The sequence below is a fragment of the Humulus lupulus genome, chromosome 3 (genome assembly GCF_963169125.1).
Source record: "Humulus lupulus chromosome 3, drHumLupu1.1, whole genome shotgun sequence".
In the NCBI taxonomy this organism is placed as follows: Eukaryota; Viridiplantae; Streptophyta; class Magnoliopsida; order Rosales; family Cannabaceae; genus Humulus; species Humulus lupulus.
This window is the reverse complement of record NC_084795.1, coordinates 267,792,385-267,817,816: the sequence shown is the minus strand read 5'-3', so window position 1 is coordinate 267,817,816 and position 25,432 is coordinate 267,792,385. Positions and strand designations below refer to the sequence as shown.

General features: G+C 34.7%; 1 protein-coding gene across 1 annotated transcript; it reads left to right on the top strand.

Annotated features, from left to right (window-relative positions):
* Nucleotides 1-12,566: 12,566 nt before the first annotated feature.
* LOC133824109 (alanine--tRNA ligase) lies at nucleotides 12,567-23,814 on the top strand. The gene is made up of 23 exons (XM_062256975.1): nucleotides 12,567-12,959; nucleotides 13,213-13,451; nucleotides 13,735-13,875; nucleotides 14,293-14,439; nucleotides 14,727-14,879; nucleotides 15,066-15,195; nucleotides 15,986-16,082; nucleotides 16,441-16,561; nucleotides 17,225-17,284; nucleotides 17,525-17,575; nucleotides 17,642-17,737; nucleotides 17,922-18,023; nucleotides 18,169-18,291; nucleotides 18,834-18,977; nucleotides 19,119-19,190; nucleotides 19,275-19,350; nucleotides 19,751-19,893; nucleotides 19,980-20,088; nucleotides 20,208-20,395; nucleotides 22,482-22,571; nucleotides 22,673-22,855; nucleotides 23,114-23,293; nucleotides 23,417-23,814. The coding sequence occupies exons 1-23, from the start codon at nucleotides 12,608-12,610 to the stop codon at nucleotides 23,486-23,488; spliced, it is 3,069 nt and encodes a 1,022-aa protein (XP_062112959.1). The 5' UTR covers nucleotides 12,567-12,607; the 3' UTR covers nucleotides 23,489-23,814.
* The last annotated feature ends 1,618 nt before the right edge of the window (nucleotides 23,815-25,432 follow it).

Here is a 25,432-nt window from a genome sequence, read left to right as displayed (position 1 = left end):
TGAGACAGAGGCGTTGGCTGGAGTTGGTAAAGGATTATGATTGTGATATTCTTTACCATCCGGGGAAAGCCAATGTAGTGGCAGATGCATTGAGCCGGAGAGGTCCAGGTCAGTTGTATAGTTCTATCCAGATCTCAAGGGAGTTAGCTGATGAGATGGTCAGAGCGGGGATAGAGTTGGTGGTAGGCCGGTTGGCCAATATTACTCTGCAGTCGACCCTGCTAGAGCAGATTAGAGAAGGGCAGTTGATAGATGCTCAGTTACAGAGGGTTAGAGAGGATGTCTTAGCGGGAGTAGCTAAGGACTATTCTATATATGAGGTTGGTTTGCTTCGGTATCAGGGACGAATTTGTGTTCCAGTTGATGAGTGGATCAGATGAGAGATACTAGATGAGTCTCATACGACGCCGTACTCGCTTCATCCGGGTACCACGAAGATGTACCAAGATTTACAGACTTTATATTGGTGGCCCGGGATGAAGAAGGATGTGGTGGAGTACGTTGCTAGATGCTTAACCTGTCAGCAGGTGAAAGCTGAGCATCAGCGACCAGCAGGGTTGCTTCAGCCTTTGGGTATTCCTAAATGGAAATGGGAGGACATTACTATGGATTTGTGGGAGGTTTACCCAGGACAGCGGGGCTTCATGACTCGGTGTGGGTGATAGTGGATAGATACACCAAGTCAGCCCATTTTCTACCAGTGAGGTCGACGTATACTGTGGATCAGTATGCCGAGTTGTATGTGAGGGAGATCGTATGTCTCCATGGGGTTCCTAAGTCTATAGTGTCAGACCGGGATCCTATTTTCACTTCCAAGTTTTGGGGTGGTTTGCAGAAGGCTTTGGGAACTCAGTTGAAGTTCAGTATAGCCTTTCATCCTCAGACTGACGGACAGTCTGAGAGGACGATTCAGGTATTGGAGGATATGCTCGGAGCATGTGTGATTGACTTTGAAGGTTCATGGAGTAAGTATCTTCCCTTGATTGAATTTTTGTATAACAATGGTTATCAATCAACGATTGGAGGGGCTCCCTATGAGATGTTGTATGGGAGGAAGTGTAGATCACCCATTCATTGGGACGAGATGGGTGAAAGGAGATATTTGGGGGCAGATATGGTTCAGAGGACAAGTGAAGCTATAGAGAATATCCGGGCTAGAATGCACGCTTCTCAGAGCAGACAAAAAAGCTACGCTGATCCTAAGCGTAGGAACGTGGAGTTCCAGGTTGGGGACCACGTGTTTCTTCGAGTTTCACCATTGCGAGGGGTGAGGAGGTTTGGAAAGAAGGGCAAGCTAAGCCCTAGATTCATTGGACCTTTTGAGATCCTAGAAAGGATTGGTCAGGTGGCTTACAGATTAGCTTTGCCACCATCGTTATCTGGGGTTCATGACGTATTCCATGTCTCTATGCTTCAGAAGTACGTCTCAGATGTGACTCATGTGTTAAGGTATGAAGACTTGGAGTTACAGAAAGATTTGGCTTATGAAGAGCAACCAGTTCAGATCTTGGATCGGAAAGATAAAGTATTGCGAAATAAGACGATTCCTCTTGTTAAAGTGTTGTGGAGGAATAGTAAGGTCGAGGAGGCGACCTGGGAGCTTGAGACAGCGATGTGGGATCAGTATCCCGAGTTGTTCAGGTAAATTGCGAGGACGAAATTCTCATTCGGAGGGGATAGTTGTAACGACCCAAATTCTCTAATAAGGTTTAAGGGCCTTGATTAGTGTGCCTGGAGGGCATAATGGGAATTATGTGTGACCTTAATAAGTAAAATGCATGATTATGATTTAAAGCATGTTATATGACTATTTGAATATTTGAGATGCATGACTATGTGTATTAGTATGCATGTAGGCCCTGATTAGGTTAGAATGGCATAATCGTAATTTTGGCCATTATGGGCATAACTGTATACGTATATGTGATAATTGTTGAGACCACATTATTATGTGGATATATCTGTGATCTGTAACTTGAGACGATCCTAGTGAGCGGTTTAGCGGAAAAGTCATGGCGGGGATTTATACCCGGCTCGGGGTGAGCCTGGGGGTATAAATGGGAATTTAGTGAGTATATTGGGGTCTATTTTGATATCGAGGAATATAATTGGTGATTAATTAGGTATTGGGAAGTAAGCGGGAAAATATTAGAGACACTCGAGGAATTAGCGGAAATTGGGTAAAATGACTAAAATGCCCCTAAGTGGATTAAAGGGTTTAGAATTAATAGGGAGGGCATTTTGGTCAATTAGCTTCTTAGATATAAGTATGTTAAGGCTTTATACTTAGTGGGAATTGTAGAGAAAGGTAGAAGGCTGTGGAAAGAAAGAAAAGAAAGGAAAAAAAGGGAAGAAAACAGAGCTGTTTTCCTAGGAGTCGGTTGGTGATCTCCTTCACCATTTCTGGGCGTTTTCTTCGAGCAAAACTCAGAGGGGAGCTAGGTCAACTAATCCATAAGGTTTATGAGCTAAGCTTGAAGATTTGGCAAGGGTTTAGCAAGGATAGGCCATCACTTGAGGTAAAACTTTGTAGTTCCTTCAGTTCTGGTTTTGGTTTTTAACTAAGGTATCTAAGCTGAGTTGATGGGGAATTTTAGGGAAGCTGGAGCCAAGGGTTGAGGAAGAGCAAGCTAAAGAGGTCTAGAGGCAACTTGAGGTCGAATTTCCATCAAAGCTATAAATTCTGAGCTTTTAACTTTGATGTTTTGACTGGTTTCTGGTGAGTTTTGAAGTCTAGAAGTGGCTATGGTGGATTTTGGGATTAGGGGAGCATGTGCTTGAGTTTTGAGTATTTGGAGTGCTTGGGATGAGTGTAATGTGTTAATAAGCTTGTTTTTGAGTTTGGTGAAGGTTTGGAGAAGTTTTGGTTGAGTTTGGTTCGAGGAAATCGCAGGAAGGAAAATTGGGAGGTTGGCTGTCTGTGACTAGCGCTAGCCTTTGGGCGCTGTAGCGCTAGGCCATGCTTCCTAGGGGATTTTGCTTCTGCTTGTAGCGCTGTAGCACCCTCCTAAGAGCATTGTAGCGCTGTCCTGTTTCCATAAGGGGATTTTAGGGTTGTTTTCAAGGGTTTTTGACCAAGGGTTCGGGGTTTGGTTCCACCACCTTGTTTGGTGGAACCAGGACTTCCCGAGGGGCTCGGGATTGGTCCCGAGGCTAGGTTTTGGACTTGAGTTTTGGTGATGACTTTGACCTATGGTTGTGTTTAGGTGAGCGCTAGGGCTCAAGAGGGATCGTGCTCAAAGAGTCAAGTGATCAAAGCTAGTGAATCGAAAGGTAAGAAAACTGCACCCGGTTATATGTTTGTGATGGGACTAAGTGCTCTCGATATTTGTATTATGTCAAAGATGGTATTATGCCACGGGACATGTGATAGCGGCCTAAGGGTGCCGTACAAAATATTTACTCACAGGGCGCGGCTTGGCCACTGGTAGTCGAGGACAGCTTAATATTCACTGAGCTCGGTTTAAGTGGGCCGGAGTCAGTGGGATAGCGGAGGGTGCGGCATGAGGGCGCTAACCCTAGTTATCATATGTGATTTGGTGTATGCTATAAATTGATATGTTTAGTATGCTGAATACTTGACTATTTTGAATGTTGATATGGTTAAGAATATGTGATGCGATATGAGATATTGATTTGTCTGTTGATTGCTTATGCTCTGTGGTTATGTTTTCTTATTGGGCCTCGGCTCACGGGTGCTACGTGGTGCAGGTAAATGCAAAGGCAAGTTGGACCAATCCTGAGATGGAGGGCTGCGGGGTGGAATGTGCATAGCCAGTTGTTCGGTCACCATGACCGAGGAGTGGATCAGGACAGAGATTGCCTAATTGTCTGTTTTGCCTTAATATGGCTAATACTATATCTAGTCCTTGAATCTTTTGTAAACTGTTTCAACCTTAAACATTCTTGGGATCTCGTGTAAACATGAAATGTTTCTTTATGAAAAATGTGACATTTGAGACCAAAACATTTTAACCCTAGTACTTTTATAGTTTCAGTAACATGTTTTTAATTAAATGACTTGATTAGCAAGTCTAGCACTTTATAAACACACAGTGTAACGGTCTTGGCTATCCAGGGCGTTACAAGGTCATAGGTCATAATCATAGGCCATAAGTCATAAGTCATAATAATAGGTCATAGGACATAATAACAAGATAAATACAATAAAAAGATAAGTGCTTATACAGGGGTGACAATTAAGCCCCGGACATAAGTCTGTCATACAAGTTTGGCAACCGAGCCTACCGGACATCAACTTAGGTCCATCATACAAGTTTGGCAACTGAGCCCACCGGACATAAGTCCGTCATACATCATTGGACACCTTAGGTCCAGCCACACTTACTCCTTTATTGTACCTGAAATATTAGGTCATACAAAACATAAAGTAGGTCATAAACTAAACTACCTAATTTTCCTTACTTTGAGTGTGGAAAGAAAAAGAAAGAGAAGAAATTTCTTGCTATAGAAAACGTCCAATCAACCCTAAATACAACATAAGATATTTATATTAGAGTCTTATAATAAAATTATACTTTCAAGAATTTTCTAAACCTCATAAAGTCATACCTTCAACCTAGAACCAAAATGATGAAATTCTGAGTCTTCTCTCTAATGTCTATCTCCAATAACAACACCAAGAGTTTGGATACTTGGGTAGATTTTGGCTATATATTGGCTTGACCGGGTTCAATATTTAAGCTATAATAGGGTTTAGAAAGGCAATAATATTTAAGGCAAAATAAAGAAAATAGAAGAAAAAGATCCCGAACACTATAAGGACTAGTGTTTCGGCTATGACTATGTAGAGTATTTATGGAAAAATAGAGAGAGCTTTTGGGACTATGGATTTCAAAATTATGAGAGGTTTTTGAGAGCTTTTGAGTGTGAGATTTTTTTTGAAGGGTAAGTCTCTGTTTATAGGCTTCAAACCCCAACTCTCTTCCTTGATTTTCTCCACACTATTCAACTTGAATTTAAAAAATCAAACCTTCGTTCCACTATATGGTTTTGTCTAGCCTATTATTACTCCCTTCTTGTTGCTACATCATCTCCAAGTATGCCACATAGTCTCTGTAACGACCCGAATTTGCTAATCGGGCTTAGGGCCTTGATTAGTGTGCCTGGAGGGCAATAAATGATTTAATATGCTAATATGTGGATTTATGTGAATATATGATTATGATGCATGTTTAGTTTAGTTAAATGTGCATGTGGACCCCGTCTGGATATTAGGGGTATAAATGTGATAGATGTGATAAACGTTATATATATGTGATATGTCTGTGCAGCACGAGCCGAGACAGTCCTGGGGAGCGGTTAGCCAGAAGGTCACAACAGGGTTGAGATTCCGACTCGGGGCGAATCGAGGGGTAGTTCGGGTTTTAGATGTGTTATGGGGTTATCGGGTTAAGGAAATAAATATCTGGAGATATATTCGAGGATAGAATGTCTGGGAGGGGACATAGGGGAAATTTACCATTTTGCCCTCGGGGACGTTTTGGTACCCCAAGCCTTGAGGTAACCACATAGACTAAGTTAAGTAAAAAAAAAGGAGGAATTATTGAGAAGTTTTAGAAACCGACATCTAATTCCTCCCAGCTGAAGATAGTTCTTATCTCCTTCTCTCTTTCACTCCCTAAGACAAACTCAAGGAAATTCTGGTGTAAGCTAGCTAAAGCAAGGAATTGGCTGAGAAATCTTAGGAGCTAAAAGCTTGAGGATTAAGGATCAAACTCAAGGACTAAGCTCTGCAAAGGTAAGCTTTAATTATGAAGATTATGTCTAGAATTGCTGCTGGTTTGTTAGAGTTTGCATGTTAGTTAAGTTTGATATGTTCTTGAGTATCTTAGTTGAGTTTTGGAGCAGATTCTGATGGGTTTTGATGTTGATACTGCGCTGGATGTTAGTGTTGATTATCAGGGACTGTTAGATAAATTTTAGGGTGAATTGGCTTGAGGAAAGTATAGAAACTTGGTGAAGAATTCTGGGTTTGGAGGAGAGGGTCGCGACCCTAGGTGGGGTGCGTCGCAGCCCGTGTGCGCGCGCGGCCATGGGAGGCCAAGAAGTTCATGCGCGCCGCGGCGCTTGGTGCGCGCGCCGCGGCCCGTGTGGGTGTCAGTGGGAAGCTAGCCTCTGTTTCGAGACTAGCCGCGGTGCTTGTGGGTAGGGCCGCGACTCTTAGTGCCAGTTTGTGTTTTTAAGGGTGTTTAAGCTTGGGAACTCAATGGTTAAGACTCGAGATGGATTTTATCACCCGGATTGATAGAATTCAAGGTCCCGGAGGTTAGGGTTATGGCTCAAAGTTATTTATTGGATTAGAACTTGATGGATGGATATTGTTAATGTGTTGTGACTAGGGTTTCGGCGAGGCTTAAGTTAGAGGACTGTGCTCGGGACATCGGTGCTCGGAGAGCTCGGGAAGCTCGGGACTTAGGTAAGAAAACCCTTGTTCCCATAGAGCTTGTATGCAGGGCTAAACCCAATGTGTTTGAATAGAACTTGTATGCAGGGCTGAGCCCAATGTGTTTGAACTGCGGGGCGTAGCCCTTTAACTGAATATGCTAGAATTCTGTACTTTCTTGTTATGCTATGTATGCTATTATGTGAATGATCGGCAAGAGCCGGGAATGGTGTAGGCCGAGAACGGCTGGGGCCGGGAACGGTGAAGGGCCGGGAATGGCGTTAGGCAGGTTGAGTGCAAGGCCGAGTACGGCAAGGGGTCGGGAGCAGCGTTGAGCACGTGGAGTGCGAGTTGCCAGGGCGAGTCCCTAAAAGGATACCTGGGATATCCTCACGGCGTGGTCCGCGAACCCAGGGCTTGGTAAACACCTGGGATGGCTAGGCTGTATGTGTTTAGCCCATTGGTGGCTTGTTTATATGCTTGATATATGTGTTGCATATGTTATCTGTCTGTGGGTTTTCTTGCTGGGTTTCGGCTCACAGATGCTCTGTGGTGCAGGTAAGGGTAAAGAGAAGGCCAACCAACCATGAGTGTAGCAGGCGTGAGGCGGCGTGTACATGTTGGGCCAGCCTGGCTGCCACAGCCAGAGGATTTTGGGAGATGGTTGTAAATAAACTTAGATTTTGTCGTTTAGTCGACCTGGTTCAATTTATATGTTGTAAATATTTCTAAACTGTATTTTGGGATCCCAGATGTCAAACTTTTAAGATTTTCAATGAAACAGATTTATTTCTAAAGTTTTCCTCTGTTTATGGCTTAATTACACTATTTATTCTAAAACCTCGATTAGCGGGTTGAATGCACGTTTTTAAACTCACTTAGTAACGGGTCTAAGGAAGTAGGGCGTTATAGTCTCCATTTGGTTCAAACTTTAGTTAAAGTCCAAACTACTATCTTATATCTCGTAACTCTGGACCCTTTTGTAGTAAAATTAACACAAGTGGAGCTGTAAAAGTCCGTTTTAAGCCATTTTTATAACATTGAAAAGCTAATTCAATTATCTACAACTTTTTAGAAACACTATTTTTTTAAAATCATAATATAACTGGGTCAAAACTAGGTCTGAAGTTATAGCACCCTAAAGTTACGAAAGCTTCATTTACTTATCTAACTCTAAGTTCAACCATCACACTACTATCTCTACTTAGTTATTTGACTACATTAATTAAATATTCTAAATTCTCATTTATCTAACTCTTCTTGACACATAGTCACTTAATTAAAATAGATCTAATCTTGCTTATCTTTAAAATTTAAAAAGAGTAAAATCCTTCTTTTTTTTTGCCAAACCTAAGACTAAGCTATTTTGGTTTTCATTTTAATTATAATACTTGGACTTAGTTTAATGCCACATGATCACTTCTTAACACATCAAATAACATGTGCATTTAATACTTAATAAACCTATACACTAATTTAATCATATGCTAAAATAATTATAATTACCCAAACTATAATTATTTATAAGTCATAAAATCATAACTTAAATAATTTAAACTTAAAACAATCTTTATTTCACAACTCAAGTCATAACTAAATCTAACCTAAGATCATATTTAAGGAGCTTATAAGAAAATAATAACATTGGTTATTACAGGCAACTACCCTCTTTTACCAGCTGCATTAAACCTCATTTGGAAATAATTCTAATGGTTTTCTAGAGCTTGCACTATGCGTAGGAAAACATGCTTACGCATTCTAAATCTTCTTCAAAACTGATATTTTGTATACACCAGATGATCAGAAAAGTAGTCATCAAACAAACATTGGTGTCCTTCTACACGACTCCTATCAATGTGGCTTCTCTTTCTTCCTCACCTTGATGAGCTACCCCTAACCAAGAATTCATTGTAATATTTCTCATCGGAATCATCAATCAATTCTAAAATTAAGATATTTTCCAAGCTCATATTTTTGTACAGATTCAGAGAATTTGGCGAATCCATTGTCGAACTTGGAGTGGATTATACTTGAGAATGTAAAAAAAAATTAGAGTGAAGTGAAGAATAGAATGGAGAGTTAAGTAAAATGAAGATTACATTTTGGTATTTATAGATGTTAAAATTGTCTAATTACTAGCCGTTACTACCTTCTTAATTAATTATATATACTTAATTTTTCTTGTTGTTAGAGATTAAATATCAACTAGCCGTTATATATATCTTTAATGTTACTAGAATATAATTATATACTTAACTTTGTTGTTGTTGGAGAGTAAATATATCTGGCTGTTATATACTTAATTTTTTTTGGCTTGCGACATGTATAATAGTGTAATAGTAGGCTAAATATTATCATTTTAACATTACTAGAATATAATTATATATATATATATATCTTTAAAACAAAAAAACAAAAAAGTGAAGTTTTGAAAATACAAACTCCAAATACTAGTAGAACGTACAATTAGAAGAAGATATATAAAATTTTCAACAAAAAAAACTAATGGTTCCAATAAGTGGTTAAAACATTAATACCTAAATCATAATGAAAGAAATGCTAATTAAATAAAATAATACATAATAATAAGAATAGAACAAATACATAAAACAATTACAATTTAAAAATATTATTCTTAATATAAGTACACAAATTTTCATGAATTTTTTTTTATCAAGAGTCATATACGATGTGTCCACGACAAGATAATCCATGTATTTTGTCGATATATTATGTTCCGTCTCTTTCTCCTTTGACACCACCAATTTCTCCAATGTAGTTGTTTTTCATTCATTAACATCTACGCATGTAGTATGTATCCCTTTTTTTTCCTTCCCCTTTCGCTTGGCTGCCTTTTAGCCATTAGGGCGCACTTCATGTACTTCATGGTCACTGATGTCTGCATTGGATGATGAAGTATATGCTCCTAATTTTGACACCTTCATCCTCTTACTACTTCGTGTTTGGTAGATTGTATTCCATTTCAGCTCATCCTTTAGCAATCTCCAACAACGTACCAGCAGAAAATTAGAGTTGTTATTTTCAGATTTATACATTTGATGTGCATTCTCAATAATTTGCTCATCAGACCAACCACTGTGATGTGCTTGTTGTACTTGTTTATAACACCCATTAAAACACGCCACCTTTTGATTCGTCTTGTTCCAATGGTCTTTGTATTGTTTCCCATTTCTTCATTCCTCACCTTTGTGGTTGGTGTTGAAGTATTATGTGATTTGATCCCAAAATTTTGCAGAAGTTTGGTCATTCCCTAGGATAGCGTCCTTAGATATATTAAGTCATTCACTTATCAAAAGTATAGTTGCTTCCATAACCCATTTGAGTTTACTTTTTCTGGCTTGGTACCTTTTCATTGGGTAGAGCCATATTTTCTAACCCTTCAAAACAATTTATAGGTTGGGTTTCAGATACCGACATTGATGAATTTTCTAGAATCAAATCAATAGTAGACTTTTCCATCCTTGGCCTATGAAATTTTGAAGCCATTTTGGGTTGGGGTGGGGAAGGTGTCTAAAAGCCATATGGTGATGAATTTCCTAGTGTGAATAATAGTGCATGTTGAGGTGTCTCAAAAGAGCTACAATTTTGGTAAGGGAATTGAGACATGAGATAATTTTGAGAATTAAGAAAATTTTGATTGAATTGAAAATACTGAAAAATTTGGATTTTGAGGGTTAGTACGTGGAGAATTTAGAAAATTTTGGTTGAATTGAGAATATAATAAATTAGGATTTTGGGGGTTAGTATATGGGGAATTTTGGGAATTTGGAGGGGAATCCATTTGGTAAGATAAGAAGATTGTGATATTGAAAGTATTGTAGAAGAATATATGAAATGTTGTAGTGGAAGAATAAATAAGACATAGTAGAAGAATATGTGAATGGTTGTAGAAAAAGATAATGGGAAAAATAAGTAGTTTGTGATGAGTATTTTGTACAAGAAAAAAATAATAAAAATAAAATAAAAATTAATTATTTACATATGTAACGGTATACAAATTAGGTGATAAAATGTGAATGTTTTAAGTTCTAAAAAAATTTGAATGTTTTTATTCAATAAATAGAAATAAACGGCAAAAAACTTAATATAACATTTACAATAATTTTTTTTTATCTATTTATTTAAATCTTTATTTTTATTAGCATTACCTCTATTGGTCCCTACAAACTCATTTATGTTAATTTTACTTCATTGGTGTGTATTTAATGAAATCTTATTTTTTTTATTAAAAAGATAGATTTGGCAATAGTGCCAAAAAAAAATGGTAATAGTGCCAAAAAAAAATAAATTGGCACCCTTAACTCTCAAATGGTTGACACCTTTCAATAGTTGCCAAAAAAAAAAAAAGTCACATATGCAAGCACTCTTTTTAGCTCTCCCCATTGGAGATGCTTTAGGGATTATTTGGAATGGAGTAATCATTGCATGAGAATGTTAATCTTCAACATTACCATGTATGGTATGAGAGTTTTTTTTAACCCCGAAAAAATTAATACAAAAATAATTAATTATTTTGCCTCCCTTACTTTTGCCATTTGTCCCCTCATTTTTGACATTGTTTTTAAATGCTCTCTAAATGACAAAATTAGTATTCTTTTACCCCCAAACTTTTTGTCCATATTTAAATATCACATACATGATAAAATTATTTCAATTTTACCCTTAAGATATGTTTTTATTATAAATTTGACCATACAATTAATTTATTTTTATTCAACTGTTACATAAATTAAAATAAAAAATATTTATTCATTTTTTACCAATAATGTATAGAAGTTGATTATGTAATTTTTTGTTAGATTATATAGTTAATTAAATGATTAGAAAAAATTGAATAAAGATTAATTATTTATAATAATGCTTTTAATGTATTTGTTAGCTATAAGTTAAAAAAAATTAGGAAAATGTTGATTTGGAAAAAACTCAAAGAATTTCTAAATTTATATAGTTTGGTTATGACTTTGTGTTATTTTTTTAATAATAAAACCTAATGAAAGTTTGTTAAGAATTAAAAAAAATGATGAAAATAAGAATTAAAAAAAAATTAAGCAATTTAAAATTTTTATATTATTCATTTGATTATTTATTGATTTACTTTTCTAAGGTAAATTATTTACTTTTATGATGGTTGATAAAATTATAAGTAGTTTAATATGTTTCATATTTTTAATCAATTTTATTTAGTCATATATTGTTACATAAGTAAATAGATATTCATGTAAATATTTTTTAATAGTATGTTTGTTAGGGGTAGAAAAATAAAAAAATCTTAATATTTAAGTAATACTTGAATATAATAAATAAAGACTAAACAATTAAATTGATAAGAAAAATCAAATTTAAGGGTAAAAATGAAACAACTATATCAATTTATATGATATTTAATGATAGATAAAAAATTTAGGAGTAAATTCTAAGACAAGTAGTTAGGGATAAAAGAAGACCAATTTTGCTATTTAGGGAACATTTGGATACAAAATAAAAAATGAAGGAACAAATGCATACTACATGGAAAAAAAGAGAGTAAAATGACTAATTATTCTTAATGCAATGAAAATAAGATTACTTGTAATACAAGTTAATCATAAATACTCCCAAAATGGTGGGGTTTTAATATTCCCATAAATGAAAATCATGTGAGTCCCACAAAAGAATCAATAAAAATAATTAAATAAAAAATTAATCCTAAAATATATCATGATATATTATTGTGTTTTACTTCTTCAACCTTCGATCATTTTTTTGTTTGTCATTGATAACATCTTTTCTGTAATTTCATATTAGATTTATTCAGTATTTTTAAAATTTTCTAAATTTATAGAATTAAATATGTTCTATTCCTCATTTATTTTTATAGCTATACATTTTTATTATTAGAATTTTTATATTATTAAAAAAAATAATGTATAAAATTACAGCATTCAACCAAACAAAATAATTGACCAAATATTTTCATGCACAACCAAACACATTTTACAAATTTACAAATAATTGAATCCTCTTCTTAAATATTTACACTAATAAGAATATTTTAAACTTAACCTAACGCAACCTTCCCCATTTTGGGTGACATTAATTGGGTAGCTTATGTTATGGCACAAGTGACATAATAGGGCATAAATCCAAAGAACAAAGGTTAGCGTTGAAATGAGATGAAAAAAGAAAAAGAAAGGAACATGAATGAATGAGGTGAGACGAGGATTCCGTGGAATAGCCATAGCTTTACCTTCACTTATTTTTCGCCGTAACCCTTCTACTACTTCTTTGGCGCCGCCTCTCTCACTCTTCTCATCATCCCCTCTTTCTCTTCTAACGACGTCGTTTTCCTCCTCTTCTTCTTCTTCGTCCTCCTCGTCGTTTCACCCTCCCATGGGGTCCCAACTCCCTGGCCTCGACTCTCAGGTCGCGGAGTGGTCTGCGAAGCGCGTGAGGGACACTTTCTTCAGCTTCTTTGAGGAGAAGAACCACGTCTTCTGGAAGTCCAGCCCCGTCGTTCCTCACAACGATCCAACCCTTCTGTTCGCCAATGCCGGTCAGTTCAATTTTTCGTTTTTCTCTGTTTTTTCACGGGAAGATGATGGGAATTTTGTTTGGAAGATTATGCTTATGTTTTGAGTGAATATTCCGGTGTATTGAATTGAGGGATGCATTGTTGTTTCATTTCTTTGATGTTTGGTTGTCGCGGAAACGAGGGAAAGTGTGGTTTTTTATTGGTCAACCAATCGTTCTTTCGATTGTTGAGTCTTTTCTCTGTAATTTGTTTGACGAAAGAATTGAAATGGCAGGGATGAATCAGTTTAAGCCGATATTTTTGGGGACTGCGGACCCCAATACTGCCTTAAGCAAGCTGAGTCGAGCTTGCAACACTCAGAAATGTATTCGAGCAGGTGGGAAACACAACGACCTGGACGACGTAGGGAAAGACACTTACCACCACACCTTCTTTGAGATGCTTGGCAATTGGTCTTTTGGGGATTATTTCAAGAAGGAAGCTATTGGTTGGGCTTGGGAGCTTCTGACTGAGGCAAGTGCATCTGGTTACAGAGCCACTTAGTTTTTTTGCTAGAGAAAAATTGATGAATTGTCAGTTTGGGTAGCAAAATTTAGACTAGTTAAATAATACTGTTGGTCTTCAACATATCAAGGCTTTGTTTTGATCACCCAGGCTATAAAGTCTATGGCGTTTCAATCAATAGCCAGCTTAGAGTCCTGCTTTCATTAGATTCTTATTGTTTGCTTAAATTAAAACTTGTAATATCCTTAGTTTGCTTAAGAATGAAAATCGTAATTTTTTCTTATACTTACAGGTTTATAAACTTCCCGCTGATCGGATTTATGCTACCTATTTTGGTGGTGATGAGAAAGCTGGTCTAGCGCCTGACAACGAAGCCAGAGATATATGGCTCCAGTTTTTACCATCTGAACGTGTTCTACCATTTGGCTGTAAAGTATGCTATTTATTTTTTTAGTTTCTTGCATTGCATTTTAAGAAGAGAAGACCCTTCTCACATGCATTGCAATAGTCTGATTGAAGTTCTTAATAGCAGTTTGCAACTTCCGAATATATGTTCATTCCATGCTTTCTGAATCAAACATTAAAGAACCAAAATAAAGAGAAATATTAAATTTTAAATGATTAGGCTAAGTTCAAGCTTATTCTAATTCATGGATCTATAAATAGAAAGGAGAATGACAGATTCCTTCTTTAGTTTTTTTCATCAATAATAAGTGCAATTGTCTCCTCTAGCTTATGTTGAAGGAGCGCATTAATTGGAAACTAGTGTTGCAATTTATTTCTATAATTTTTCTCTCACTGCCTTAAATGATTTTTTGTATTTGACATCTCAATATTTGCACTTGGATAGGACAATTTCTGGGAGATGGGTGACACTGGTCCATGTGGACCATGCACTGAGATACATTATGACAGAATTGGTAACCGAGATGCCGCCTCACTGGTTAACAATGATGATCCTACATGCATTGAGATTTGGAACCTTGTCTTTATACAGGTATACCTGTGACATATTTCTTCTGAAGACCTTTTTTTTTGTTTTGGTATAAATTACTATTGCTTGTATGAGGTTTAGTAGAATTCAGCAGTTAAAGACTTGAATTGTGTTTAAGAGCTTATCCAAATGAAGTTATGTTTCATTTTCTCTTGATACTTTGTGAGTCTGTGCACCAATAACTGAAATAGTATTGCATTTTCTATACTGCGTGATTGATTATGTTTTTGGGGCATTGTATGGAAAAAAACCAATTATATTGTTTATTTTGTTTTGTCATTCTTTAATAGTTCAACCGGGAAAATGATGGCTCCCTAAAGTCTTTGCCTGCTAAGCATGTTGATACTGGGCTGGGTTTTGAGAGATTGACTTCTGTTCTTCAGAACAAGATGAGCAATTATGATACTGATGTGTTCTTACCCATATTTGACGCCATCCAAAAGGTAAAATCTATTATGTGTTTTTCCTCTGTTTTCTAGCATTTTATTTTGCATTTGCTTCTGGTTCTTGTGGTTTGTGGTAAAGTTTGTTTTTGAACGGCTGCATCATATATGCATGTGTATGTGGGATTTTTACATATATACGTGTGTATATGAATATGTTCTGTTTTCTTTTCAACTTATTTGTAGACAACTGGGGCTCGGCCATATAGTGGGAAAGTTGGATCAGATGATGTCGACAAAATTGACATGGCATACAGAGTTGTTGCGGATCATATAAGAACACTTTCTTTTGCCATAGCCGATGGCTCCTGCCCTGGTACAACAGATCTTATTTGCTCATTGTTCTACTTTTGCTTTTAATCTTACGATTGAGGTCTCATATCTAAAACCTTCAGACTAGATGTGGTTGTGCATTTTATTAGTAAGCTTATTTATACACCTATTCAATTTTGAAGTCCTCTCTGTCCATTTTCTTTGGATGAACGGGGCAGAAGGGGCTATGAAAGTTAAAGATAAGTAATATTAAATTCTTTTGTTCTATTAAGGGTTAAGATTTTTTCGTTGTTTATATTATTTTTCTCTCCTTTACCCAAGGAAATTTTTTCTAGATAAGAAAATGAAATGTATATTACATTAAAATAACTAAAGAGAAAAATTTAAAAGAAAGGAGAATAAGGTTTTTGCCAGTATAATGCATATAGTAGAAAGCTCGAAAAAACATAAAAACCGTGTGTGAACGAATTCTATTGCAAAGCATCCTTCTAGTCTACTTAAACTGTTCTTTTTTCGGAATATTTTGTTTCATATGTTGGCATTGTTTCCTAGAAAAGAAAAAGGAAAAATTTAGTTAATGTCGGTGTTAAATGAAAGTTGGTGTTTGAATTTACCAATTCAATTTGAATTGTTTTTTCAATTGGTTCATTACTTGTTTGCCCTTTTATAGAGTATTTTCTATAGTACATGCTATCTCTTGTTTTTTAGTAATTTGAGCTAGTTTTATTTCTCATGATATATACACATATTATTCTTTCAATTTAGAATGTTCTTAGGCAATGATTTCTGATTGATTTTCCAGTTTTGACGTGGGACATTTTACTTACTACCAGGCAATGAGGGTCGTGAGTACGTTCTTAGGCGTATTCTTCGACGAGCTGTTCGTTATGGAAGTGAGGTTCTCAAAGCGCAAGAAGGATTTTTTCATGGGTAAAAACCAATAATTTTCATTTCACTAAGACTAAGATGACTGCCATATGTTTAGTTATCTTGAGTTTCCTGTCACCCAGAGATTGTGGGTTCAGTTCTATTTTAAAATCCTGAGCTTTATGCAGTTGATATTGAGTTTTTGTGTACAGGGAGTCTTGTTGTTTTGTGCTTCTTTTTATTTTATTATTGTTTGTAGTTTATTTATTTATTTTTATTTGAATGACCATTTTCATCTAAGATTACTGCTATTTAATTCTGTTTTTAATGTTCTCTTTCATATAAAGAATGTTCTCTTACTCTTTTTATATCTATTCAACATGTCATACAGGATTCTTTTTAACATGCTTTTTGATTGCAGGCTTGTAGATATTGTTGTGAAAGTAATGGGTGATGTATTTCCAGAGCTAAAACAACATGAAGGGCGCATTAGGGAGATAATAGCTGATGAGGAAGCCAGTTTTGGGAAGACCTTACTTAAGGTGAGCATTTTTTCATTATATACTCGTAAGCCCTTTGTTTAAATAAAACGTAATAGTTTTGTTATCTTTCTACTAGAGGCCAAACATCTGAAAAGAAAGGAAAATGCTCAAATTTGACTTGTGAAATAAAAAGTAATAGTTTTGTTATCTTTCTACTAGAGGACAAACATCTGAAAAGAAAGGAAAAATGCTTAAATTTTGGTTTTTGTCTTTTAAACAAACAAGACTTGTGAGAAACAAGAACGGAAGTTTCCCAGGAATGGCATCTGTATATGAAAAACTCCATGGTTGTTGCTCCTCTTAATTAGTGGTTGGTCAGTCTTTTGCGTGGTTGCTATAGCAATTCTAGTCACTTAGGCTGTAATTTATACACTTCAATGATGAATACCATGTAAACTACTATGATCTATTTGTGTGAATGTGTGATACTGTGATGCATTAGAACTAGTGTCAGTCTCTTTTTTTATTTGCTGTCTGTCAAACTATCTGAAACTTGGAACGATTCTATATTGGTTGTTTGATAAAATATAGGTAGCATCCTGAAGGGATGAAATAAGTGATGGTTTTTCTTGATTCTCTAGCTTTCATATCCCTATTTACCATAATAACATTTGTTTATTAATATGCAACAAAGCTAATTCAATCACCCACTTGTCTTTTAAGGGAATTGAGAAGTTTAAGAAAGCTGCTCAGGATGTTGAAGGGAAGACATTAAGTGGACAGGCAAGTAATATCCAATTTTTTTTTCTTATTTTCTTTTTGTTACAAATTTTGTTTCTTACAAGGAAAATATAATATATTCATGTGAGTCCTAATCAATTACTGGAAAAATAATTCTCTTTTTATATTCTTTTGTTACATTTTATTTCATACTACAACAAACATTGTGTGGCTCTTTACTTCTTAGAACTAACCTTACTGTAGTTCATTGTCGTATTAACTCTGTTTTTGTTCTTGCTGTAGGATGCATTTGTCTTGTGGGACACATTTGGTTTCCCATTAGATCTGACTCAGGTACATGGAGTTCATAATTATCTTGTGGTATTTTACAAATCAGATCCTAATAAATTTGTCCTGCAGTTAATGGCAGAAGAAAGGGGCTTACAAGTTGATGTTGAGGGTTTTAATAATGCCATGGATGAGGCAAGGGAAAGATCAAGAAATGCTCAAAATAAGGTATTATTTTCTTCCTGTTGTCTCTGTAATACATCCAACTGACATAATTTTGGTTTTAGTCACTAAAGAATTTTGTGGATGGATTGGAGCGGAGTAATTATTTCATCAATGCAAAAAAAAAATGTCTCTAGGTGGTTATGCAGTTATGACTCAATTCAACCTTTTTCCGGTGCTAATTTTGCAGCAATCTGGTGGTGCTATAGTTATGGATGCTGATGCTACCGCATCGTTGCATCAGAGGGGGATTGCAGCAACAGATGATAGCTTCAAATTTACTTGGTTCAAGGTTAATGTCACTGATTGCTGCTATTCTTTTATGTATATATGTTTTTATATCTTTAGGTATTTGGCACTTTACATGCATTGTTTTTACTTCTAGTGCGCAAGAGTAATAAAAGCAGTTTACACGGGTTCTGTGCCTATCATTTCAGGACCACAAGAGTACAATAAAAGCAATTTACACGGGTTCTGAATTTCTGGATAGTGTTTCTGCTGGTGCCGAAGTTGGTATAGTTTTAAATTCTACAAGTTTCTATGCTGAGCAAGGTGGTCAGGTATTATAGTCCTGCATTTACTTTTCTATTGGTACTACACTAATTAAATATGATGATTTATTTTTTGTTATTAATATTTATTTATTTATAAGAAAAAGAAGCAGCAAGGCAATTATTGAAAGGAAATAAGGAAAACACCAAAGAAGAGAGATAGAAATCCACCTACAAAAGACATAGACAATTGGGAAAGGGAAATAACATATTTATAACTATACATGCAGATCCAAAACTACTTATGCAGAACAATCCAAAACTATTAATGTAGAATGATCAAAGGCTATGCTCATCACTTTTAATGATGTTAAATGGGCTTTCTGCGGTTCAGATTATCAGCTATGGTGTATTTGTAGTGTACCAAAGATTGTTATCCTTAGCTAAATCAAGAGCAAATTGTCTTGAGTGTACTCATGTGATGTGTGCACTCATAGTATTATATTCTGCTACTTTTGAAAAAAACTAGGAAGGCAGAGTCACTAATATGAGTACTGTTAAGCCATCTTACATTTTTGTCTACTTCGTCTTACTTTGTTGTTCTGTTGTAGATTTTTGATACTGGAGTACTTGAAGGTTCCTTTGGTTCATTTCAAGTTGTTAATGTTCAAATATTTGGAGGATTCATTCTTCATATTGGTTATTACTCTGGAAAGAGTGGAAGATTGTCTGTAGGTGACGAATCAATTTGCAAGGTAATTCTGTTTGTCTGATGTGTATCCAGTAGCTAGTATCCCTTGCAGATCACCGTCTGTCATGCAATGGGTTGTATATTTTGATACAATTATGGCTGTGCGTGCCTGTTTGATGCTAACTATTTCCATTCTCTGGTGCAGGTTGACTATGAAAGGCGTAAATTAATTGCCCCAAATCATACCTGCACACACATGCTGAACTTTGCATTGAGGGTAATGCTAAAATAGTCTATTGTCACAAAGAGTTCAGATTTTCTTTTAGCAGTGTTCTCAAACTAATATGTAATGTGACTGCAGGAAGTACTTGGGAATCATGTTGATCAGAAGGGTTCTATTGTTCTTCCTGAAAAGCTTAGGTTTGATTTTTCTCATGGTAAGATTGGGCTTTTTTTGCGACTTCATTGCTATGGATATAACTTACTATTTTCAGGTTCCTTAACATTGTTGTTTCTTACTCTTGCTTTTTGTTCATGATCAAACAGTCTCTGAAATTTTCACATGTTCTGTGACATAGCTTATTGTTAGTATTTTCTTTTCCAATAAAAAAACTTGTTCCGGTCTTGTTTAACGTTGCTTCTTGAAACATTTTGGGCCATTTTTGTTGAGCCCAACTGAAGCTTCAAGTAATTAAAGTTTTGAACTTAGAAAAACATTTTTTTTACCTCTTAATCACCTGAGAGTGAGGTGAGCCTCAAGAAGGCCTTTTAGATTCATGTGTATGTCATAGGCTATCTGTCTTCTAGCCTCTTAAATACTCTGCTTAAACTTTGCAGGTAAGCCAGTAGATCCTAATGATTTGAGAAGGATTGAGAATATTGTGAATGAACAAATTGAAGCAAAATTAGATGTCTTTTCGAAGGAGGTAAATCTGGCAGATGCCAAGCGAATCAATAGTTTGCGAGCAGTTTTTGGAGAAGTAAGTTGATTATGTTGACACTTTTTTTATAATTCCTATTGGACATGTTCTATTTAGTGATCTTGCTAAAAACATTATATTTGTAGGTCTACCCAGATCCAGTTACAGTGGTAGCAATTGGGAAGAAAATTGAGGACCTTCTGGCTGACCCAGAAAATGATGAATGGTCTTCAATTTCTGCAGAACTTTGTGGAGGTTAATATCTTGTGTGGATATATATATATATATATATCTATGTATATTTTTTTTTCTGCAGGGATGAGTTCCTCCCTGGAGTTATTGGTGTTAAGGTTTACTCTTTTGGTTATGTCTAGGGACCCATATATCAAATACAAAAGAAGCCAAGGCTTTTGCACTTCTATCTGAAGAGGGCATTGCCAAAGGAATTAGAAGAATAACTGCTGTTACAACTGATATGGCTTCTGAGGCAAGAGAATTAGCCAATTCACTTGAGAAGGAGGTAGATGATGCTTCCAAGGAAGAAGGCAGCTCGCTAGAAAAGGTAGATTCCCCTATCTTCTTATGTACTATATTTTTAGGTAGGGATGCTTATGTGTGCGATATTTTTTCACAATTCATATACAAATCATATTTTTGTCATTTCCCTTTTATATCATATTTCATCTATCCATTCAGTTTCCATGGCCTTTATTCTATTATTAGATTTTATGTACTTTCCTTAAAAAGGCATATCAAATAATTTCTGCGAGAAACACAGGTAAATAGTAACATTTCTTTTGACTCTTTTAGGTTATCACCTTTTATTTTTTAAAAGAAACTTCTTTGTATTAATATTGTGAAACATACAAAGACAAGAGGTCAAATTTGACCACTGAGTGTTCGAATACAAATTTGACTATAATGAAATAAAACAATAAGGCAACAAAAAGGTTTATTGCAAAAAGCTTCCCCAATCTCTACTGACCTATTGGGCTTTGGTAGGATTTTAGTTTGGTCATACTTCCCAATAGTGTGGCATTTCAGATTGCAGATTGACCATCTTTCAATATATATTTATATACATATATGTAGACATGAAGTGGCTTTGTTTGATTTTTGTTGAGTTTGGTCTTTAGGTCATGCTACCATTTGAAAATCTAAATATCTGAAGTAGTAACAATTCATATTTCATCCCATTTTCTCGTGGTTGGACCTGGGCTTACATATTTTTTAAGCTTGGAACATTCTGAAAGTAGTATAAAAAATAAAACAATTACATTGTGAAAGTAGTAGAAAGCATTAAAGAAAAGAAGAAATGTTCTGAAACTCTTAATGGGAATAAAAGTACACTTTTAAAGAATATATTCCTGTCAAAAATAATCTTAAAAAATTTCTGTCACTCCTCTCAGAAATATGGGCTTCACCATATGATAAGTTGCTCAACTCTCGACTTGCTGTGGCTCTATCACTTTTACCCATAAAAGAGTTCTTAGAAAGATTGAGGCTAATGTGCAGGGGCCCACTCAAACTCAAATTTTGTTAAATTTATTCATCCGTTCTCCAAAGACATGCCTGCTATTTTGCCATTAGAAAACAAATTATCTTAGAGTCCCACAACTTTCCCTGCAATGACTTGGGGATGGGGATGGATAGAGTATGACTATTCCACTACCTTATCCTATTAAAAGAAATTCTATGTACTGTATTATCCTACGGTCACGTCCTTGGAGCCTGACACCAAATACAGGTACAAACTTGAGAAGTTTTTCACTTACCAAATAGTCGTAGCTCTAAAAGGTTTAAAGAAACCATATCAGGATGGAGGCAATTTCTTCAGTTGAAATGAAATTATGTTTCAAATCAGATTGATGTGTAGGTTTTGAATGAAATTCATAAAATAATGATAAACTTGTGAAAATAAGAAATCACACAAAGTTCATTAAAAAAACATAACCCTAATTCATAAGGGAAAAATGGAAAACACATAATAAATAACCTAGAATAGAACTAGATTCTAAACCAAATCAAGCCATAAAAATTATACAAGTCATTGTTGTTGTTATCATCATTATCACTAATAAAGTCATCTAAAGATTCATTTTTATATCTAATAGCTCTACTGCCTTCTCGTTTGATTCATCCCATTCATCTTCTTCTTCCAACACTATCATTTATCTCTTTCCTGATCCAGCTGCACTTTCTTGATCATTTCCCTCATCTTTATTATCATCTAGGTAACCCAATAGCCACAAACCTAGTAACCGAAAAATTCTAGTAAACGCCAATCAAAACATTTAAAAAAAGCCCAAGAAAAGTGTCAAAATTGCCCCATTAATCAAGGAGTTTGTTTTGAACCATCATGGAAAAGTGGAAGTCATATTTTTTTTGGGTCTTCCAATCATTCTTATACTTGGAGAAAGCTTCAGTTCTCAATTGAAACATTTGGACTGTCTTGATATCTGAGAATGTTTCACATTTATCTTTTCAAGTTTTAAGAAAAGACTCTTCCTGGATGACTATTATTTCACATCATAATTTTTTTTGTCTTGGTAATGTGTTTTAGTATATTTACATTAAGATGAAGATATGATTCACCAGGGCTCACAATAAGTTTTCATGTAATTCGTGTATTTATTTTAAATTTTCAGAGAGTGGCTTCGTTGAAAAATCGTGTGGATTCTGCACCAATTCCAGCTGCTAAGAAGGCTGATATTAGGACCAAGATTGCCCTGCTCCAGGTACTTCCAACTAGGCTTATTTTAGTAACATCATATTGCTTTAGTTATTAATAATCTCTCCTCATTGTTCTTGATTGAATAAATTTGTCCTGTTTCTGTAGAATCAAGTGAGAAAAGCGCAGAAGAAGATTGCTGAACAAAATTTACAGAAAGCTATTGAGGTTACAATTATGTTTGCTGAAAATGCGCTATCAGATGGAAAGACATACTGCGTGTGCAATGTTGATGTTGGCTTGGATGTAACTGCAGTTCGTGAAGCAGTCTCTAAAGTTATGAAGGACAAGGTTATTGGCAAAATTTTCACTTTTTATTTTTATGGTCTCTTGGTTTGGCTGGCTGTCATTAAGTTGAGCATTGATTTTTTCATGTAGGCTTAATAAATATCCATATGATTATAGTTTCATCAAAAAGGAAAATTGTGTAGTGTATAATTGAAAAAAGAATATATTATGCTTAGCTTAGGTAGACAACTTCAAAACATGAGAAATACTTTAGTTCAAGACTTGGTAAATTCTAAAACCATAGTGATGGATGTACAACAGGGGATATCTGCAATGGTATTCAGCACGGATGAAACCACGAATAAAGCTGTGGTATGTGCGGGAGTTCCAGAGAAAGGAGACAAAGCCAAGCTATTGGAGGTGACAGACTGGTTGACAGCAGCTTTAGAGCCCCTGAAAGGAAGGTGCGGCAAAGGAAAAGGTGGTCTTGCTACTGGCCAGGTTAGTTAGTTATCTTTGGATATCATAACCACTCAAGTTAGTTTTTATCTTTATAAATATAGACCAAGTCTGATTGTGATTTCAGTGCATCTTATTGCATAGTTTTGTTTCATGAATTTTCAGGGAACAGATGCATCACATGTACAAGAGGCCATGTCTCTTGCAGCATCATTTGCGGGGATGAAATTGACATGAGGAATGCCATGGCACAAGGCCTTGTTCTTTTTGGAACAAGCATAGGAGCCGTCTAGGCTAAGCTGGCCTATTGGAGTTGGAGAGGAAAATCCAATGGTAATTTATTTGAGAAGCATTCACTTCAATTGACATGGGTGTTTTTGTTGAAATACAATAATAATATTATACATACAAAAGCTATTTTATTATTAACTTTATAAATTTTACTGTCATTATTGAACAAAATGTACCTTATTTAAATGATGATGATTTGTTGATTTTCCCCAAGCTTGTCAAACTTCATACTGGGTTGAATTAGTATAGTATGTAACTCTTCTTTTTCTTCATTTATATATATATATATATTTATATATAAATTCTCGTACAAGGCTTTAAGAAATTATATATCATGTGCCCACTAGTTAGTAGTTACAAATTTAAAGGGACAACATGCATGTTGCACAAATTTTTCAATAATAAATTAAAATCAACATAAATAAAAAAGAGCTGAAAGTTTTAAAATAGACAAGTAGGCAATAATAATACAACCAAAAACTTTTTTTAACATTATATATTACATCAGATACATTACAATTCAATATAAAAAACATGATATGTTGAACTCTAATTTCACAATATTACTCTCTACGTCCAATACTGTTCACTAGTAGAGGGGGACTTCAAGTTACTGTTTATTTCGTCTTTGCTCTTATCTGTTGACTGAACATCATTTAGCACATATTTGGAGGACCACCACAAAAAGAATAATATATAACATTATATATTACATATAAATATGAGCTTGGGAGGATTTGAAGCCCAACCTGCCGAAAACACATTTGCTTGTAAATTCTTATAACACAACTCTCTATAATCCACTTAATTTTCATGTATTTGGCTAGATATTAAATTATTATTATTATTGGGAGCGACTACAACGCATCACTTTTTTTTTGCAACACCGGTGCATCATTTTTTATATTTTCGGCACCTGTATAGATATAATCCTAAATTTTTTATATAACGGTTTACATTATAGGTATCTAGAATATCTTGCAAATTTTTAAGAAATTCTGAATAAATTATGGTATCGAAAACAAGGTCTAGATTGTCTGTTGCACGCGTACTTGTTTTTTTGTGTATGTGCGTAAAATTTGACAGTTTGAACCCTGCTTTCGGCTTCGTAAACTATTCAGAATTTTTTGAAAATTTACAGGATATTCTAAATACCTACAATGTACACCATCATATAAAAAAATTTGGAATTATATATATCCAGGTGCCAAAAATAGAAAAAAGATGCATCAGTGTTGCAAAAAAAAAAGAGATGCGTTGTAGTCGTTCTTTATAATAACTTAACCAAAAATCAAACAAACGCGAATTAGATTTATGTCAATCATATATATAAATATACTAGATACAAGCAATGTGCAATATATACGTTTGCTTAGTTTTATTTATAGAATTTATTAATTATTTTTATTAAATTTATATTAATGTCATATAAATTTCAAATAAATATCATATTTTAATTAAATAATTTATTTATTTTTGTTTAAGTTTATGTTTGTTCTAGTTTTTGAATTTAGGAGTGATAATAAGAGATTATATATTATATGTTTAATGTAATATTAAATATTATACGTGGATTTTAAGTTTAAGTTTTTTTTTAAGAAAAATAGTTTGTTGCTAATTCACAGTAGATTATATTATATGTTTAATATGATATTATTCTAATAAGTGAGTTTAAGTTTAATTAAATTTTATTTAAGTTATAAAACATATGATTGTATTATTTTTAAATAATTATCATTGTAAAATATCTCAAAAATATCATATTTTAATTTGTTTAATTGTTTATTATTTTAAAATAATTATCATTGTAAAATATCTAAAACATATCATATTTTAATTTTTTATTATTTTAAAATAATTATCATTGTAAAATATCTCAAAAATATCATA